Source organism: Cystoisospora suis (genome assembly GCF_002600585.1).
Source record: "Cystoisospora suis strain Wien I chromosome Unknown contig_2028, whole genome shotgun sequence".
NCBI lineage: Eukaryota > Apicomplexa > Conoidasida > Eucoccidiorida > Sarcocystidae > Cystoisospora > Cystoisospora suis.
The window spans coordinates 6428-10498 of NW_027154827.1; the positions used below are offsets into that span (position 1 = coordinate 6428).

General features: G+C 42.5%; 1 protein-coding gene across 1 annotated transcript in view; it reads left to right on the forward strand.

Moving 5' to 3' along the window:
* Positions 1–4071, forward strand: part of CSUI_004379 (uncharacterized protein) — a 10121-nt gene extending 6050 nt beyond the window's left edge. The window contains exons 5-6 of the mRNA XM_068064571.1: positions 1–171; positions 594–4071. The exon at positions 1–171 is cut by the window's left edge and continues 78 nt beyond it. Coding sequence (XP_067923451.1) covers positions 1–171; positions 594–643 — 221 coding nt within the window. The 3' untranslated portion in view covers positions 644–4071. The remainder of the gene's footprint in view (positions 172–593) is intronic.

A 4071-nucleotide genomic window follows, 5' to 3' on the forward strand; every position in this document is an offset into this window, starting at 1 on the left:
GAAGAAGAGGAAGAGGAGGAGGAGGAGAGAAACAAGCGGGAGAAACACATGGAGGGGCGAGGAGACGATGGTGTCTCGTACAGCTGGGCTGGCGTCATAACCATAGTCACCCTGCTATTCATCGTAGTAGTAGTAATAGTGTATGTACACTGCACGTAGATATCTGCACATGTGAATACTTTTACACGTATGTACTTGGATACATACATATAGATATACATATATATATATGTACGGGTGTGTGTGCTTTGATGAAGCATATAGAAGCAAATGCCGGATGGTGAGTTTCGCGGAGTAAAAGATTGGTAGAAGGAAGAGGAGAAGAAGAAGAACAGTAGAGCAAGGAGAATGTTGAATACGCATGGTAGTGGAGGTTCACGGGGGTGTGGGGGAGAGGTCGAGTTGTATGATGCCAATGGAAGAAGATCTTTGCGTGTAAGTAGCAGGCTGGATAGACAATTCCTGTGTCATTTTCATGAAATTCAAAGATAGATAGAAGAAAAGGGGAGGCCTAAGGGAGTGCCTTGCCGATGAAGAAGGAGATGGCGCAAGCATGCAGTCATGCGCATATGGCGTGTGTTGTGTATGCGCAGGTATCATGTTCCTCGGCTTTGGTATTGTCGGAGCTGTCTTGGACGTGTAAGTTCAGAGAACAAAGAAAGAAAGAAAGATTTAGTATATCTTATTCTTTCTCACTTCAAATCTCACTCCTACGTCTCCTGTACATACACCTCTTCACCTTAATGAAAAACTTCTCTTTCTGTTTCTTCCCACCACATGGGTATGGCTCTTTCCTCGGAACTCCCATTCACCTCCTTCTTCTCTTTCTTGCCTCCCTTCTTTCTTTCGTTCTTGGTCTTCTTTTCTTCCTCATCTTCTCTCCATTCGTTTCCTATTGCGGCGAAAGAAGTCATCTTTTCTATTCTCACAGAAAGAAAGTAAGAAGGCCTTAGGTAGCGTTCCCGAGTATCACCCGCTTACTGTCGTCTGCTATTCTCATGCAAAGCTTCATTTCAGAAAGAAAGAAAGAAATGGAGAGAAGGTGAAAGGAGAGAGATCTCGTATGGAAAGGATGGGAGAGAGGAGAACAAGTATATTGGTCTTTGCAAGCGTGCGTCCATGCATGCAGTTCATAATGGGGCATCAGGGAAAGAGTCTCTGTAGGAACTTCAACGTAGACTCTTCCTGCTTTCTTTCTTATTCACTTCTCTTAGTCCATATCTACCTCTTTCTTCGTTCTCTAACGAAATGCAGAGAGACAGAGAGAGACTTCAAAGGAAAGGAAGAAGTTTCTTCATATCTCCATGAAATACAAGGGAGGCAGGGAAGGGAAGTGTAAAGATGTAGCTTGAAGATGATGTCCGAAGATTTCTTTCTTTCTTCGTCTTCTGGCTTTTTCCTTCTCTTGGTGTCTCTTCTTCTGTTCGAAAGATTCTCTCAAGAAGTGTTTAGCAGAGGTCTTTGCTCCATCACACCCGAAGATGAAAGAGAGACTTTCTTTGACAATGATATAAAGGAGTAATGCCTTTGTGCTTCTCTTCTTCCTTCCTCTCCTCTCTCTTTACTAATTCTCTCATTCTATATCTTCGTCACATCTGTAGGGACTGCGATAGCGCAGTTAGATGATAGCTGTAGAGAGAGAAGTTCATAGAGAGAGAAAGATAGTACTGCAGTGTATATGCATGAGATTCATAGAGAACTAGCATGCTTTTCTGAATCGTTCTTCAAGCTCCCTGTTTCTCTTCAAGAAAATGTTTCTTTCCTTTTCTTTTCCTCCTCTTTCTTCTTCTCTTCTTCACTAGCCTTCCTCTTGGTTTCATCAAGCGAGGCGCACATGACGTATGAATGATTACTTGTATGTATATTTATAGATATATAAATATTTACGTACGTAGGTATGTCTATATCTATGTGCCTATGTATATGTACATATACACACGTATGTATATCTATATCTCCCCCTACGTCTTGCTAGGTCCACTCACGTCACTCGTATCAACCATGCGATAGAATGACAATGATAGAGAAAGAGATTTCTCTGCTTTTTCCTCTTCTTTCATGATCTCCGACTTATTTCTGCTTTCCCTTGATCTTCTTTTTGAATCCAATGGCTGTCTACTTTTTCTCTCTTTCTTCGTCAACCTGCCTGTCTCTCGTGGCGGGATTACTTCGGTGAGCTTTCACGGTTTGGCTGAGTAGAAGAAGAAGGTTCTTTCTCTCCTTGGAGATCGAGTGTCTTCGGGCATCTTCAGTCGTTCCTATTTTCTTTTCTCTTCTGCAATCTACGCAGAAGCATATACACTTAAAGACAAGAAGAACAGGGGTGTACATACACCTGATTTTTTCTTTCTGTCTCGGTCCTTCTTTAAATCTCCCTTCTTTCTACCTCTTTTTCGTCACTAGTCTCCTTCTTTACCTTCACTCTTTCGCATCACAACAGAGAAGATTTCCGAGAGCTTTAACAAGACGGGAAAACGACCGAAGAGAGAGATAAGAAAGATACTTTTCTTGTTTTACATCTCTTTCTTCCTGAAAGAGAAAGATGGATCGAGTTTAAATGGGTATGTATGGACGTGGTCTACGCAGGTGTGGCATTCGCTTACTCAAGTTCTGAAGAAAAGAGAAGATCGAAGAAAGAAGACAGAAAAGAAAGAAGCGAAGAAGTATCTCTTCTCAGGATGGATGTCTGTGTGCTGATCGAGACACCCTCAGCTGAGTGTAGTACTTTAGCCACTTGTGTCTCTGCAAACGAAGAACTCGGGTCTCTCGTTTTGTCGCCCTTCTTAACGAGGAGAAAGAGAAGTCTACAGAAAAGAGAAAGAAAGAAAGAAAGAAGGAATCTTGTTTCGCGGTTCCCTGGGCAAGTAGAGTACATGTTCTATGTATCTAGACATATAGTGTTGACATACGTGTGTACATGTATATATATTATACACATATAGATCCTATATATATATGCATATACATAGATAGGCTGCATGTAGATACATGCGTATATATGGTCTCGGGAAGAGAAGTAGGTGTGTAGGCAAGACAGTGAGTACTTCGTGTGGGTGGTCAATGTAAGAGAAGCCGAGGGGAGGACAGGTATAGGAAGAGAGGCTTCGTAGAGGTCTCTTCTGTACGTATGGTCCGTTAGCAGTGCTACAATGATGAATAAGAGAGAAGCAGAAGGTTTGTTTACGGAGTGACGGAGTGGAAGTTGTGACAGGGGAGAGGAATAGAAGATTTCTGGTGCTATTTCTTGGCTGCAATGTGTAGAAGGGAGAAGAAAAAGTGAGACAGACTTTCAGAAAGCGGAAAAGAATTCAGAGTCTTAGAAGAGTTATCTGAACAGAGCGTATTCTTTAGTTTGAGAACGCGATGTTGTCTATGCTATCTGCATGGAGACAGCCGACGCGAAATTTTGTTTATACATACGTAGGTATAGACACATGGACTAGAGATCCTAAAAGAGGCTTGCACCTATATATGTCTCCACATAGGTGTAGGGATGTGCATATGGAATCTCTTCAGGACATGCATGCATACCTGTATCTATTTTAGAGAAATAAAGATACCACATTGTCACAGGATGGAGAACGAGTTGTTATAGAGGCCAGACCGGTACATGGATAGGCTTCTCTGCCCCTCTGTAGATACATAGATAGAGAGGGACGCGCCTGATAGAAAAGAAAGACAGTATCAATGTCTGATGGTCAGACGGCGAAGACGAACAATAAGCAAACGTACACGCCTGGAAAGGTGTATACTAACGAGACGGCCGAGGACGGTGGTGATATATGAGGGAAGGTCGTTCTTTCAGGTTCTGACTATGTGAGATCCACTCTGTATCAGAAGACTGTCGTCGTCATCAGTCAACAGCTCCTTGGGGAGAACGGAGAGAAGGAGATGACGAGAGAGATGACGTTTAGTCGTCCTAGTACTACAGCTGTCTTGACGCGCGCTTGTATTTGAGTCTGATACCGTGAACATAGGTCTTTTAGCGGAGAGAAAACGTTTTTTTTTTCTCCTTCCTTTCTTTCAAGTACCAGTTGCATACGAAAAGTCACTTATTCATCTTAAAGCCCT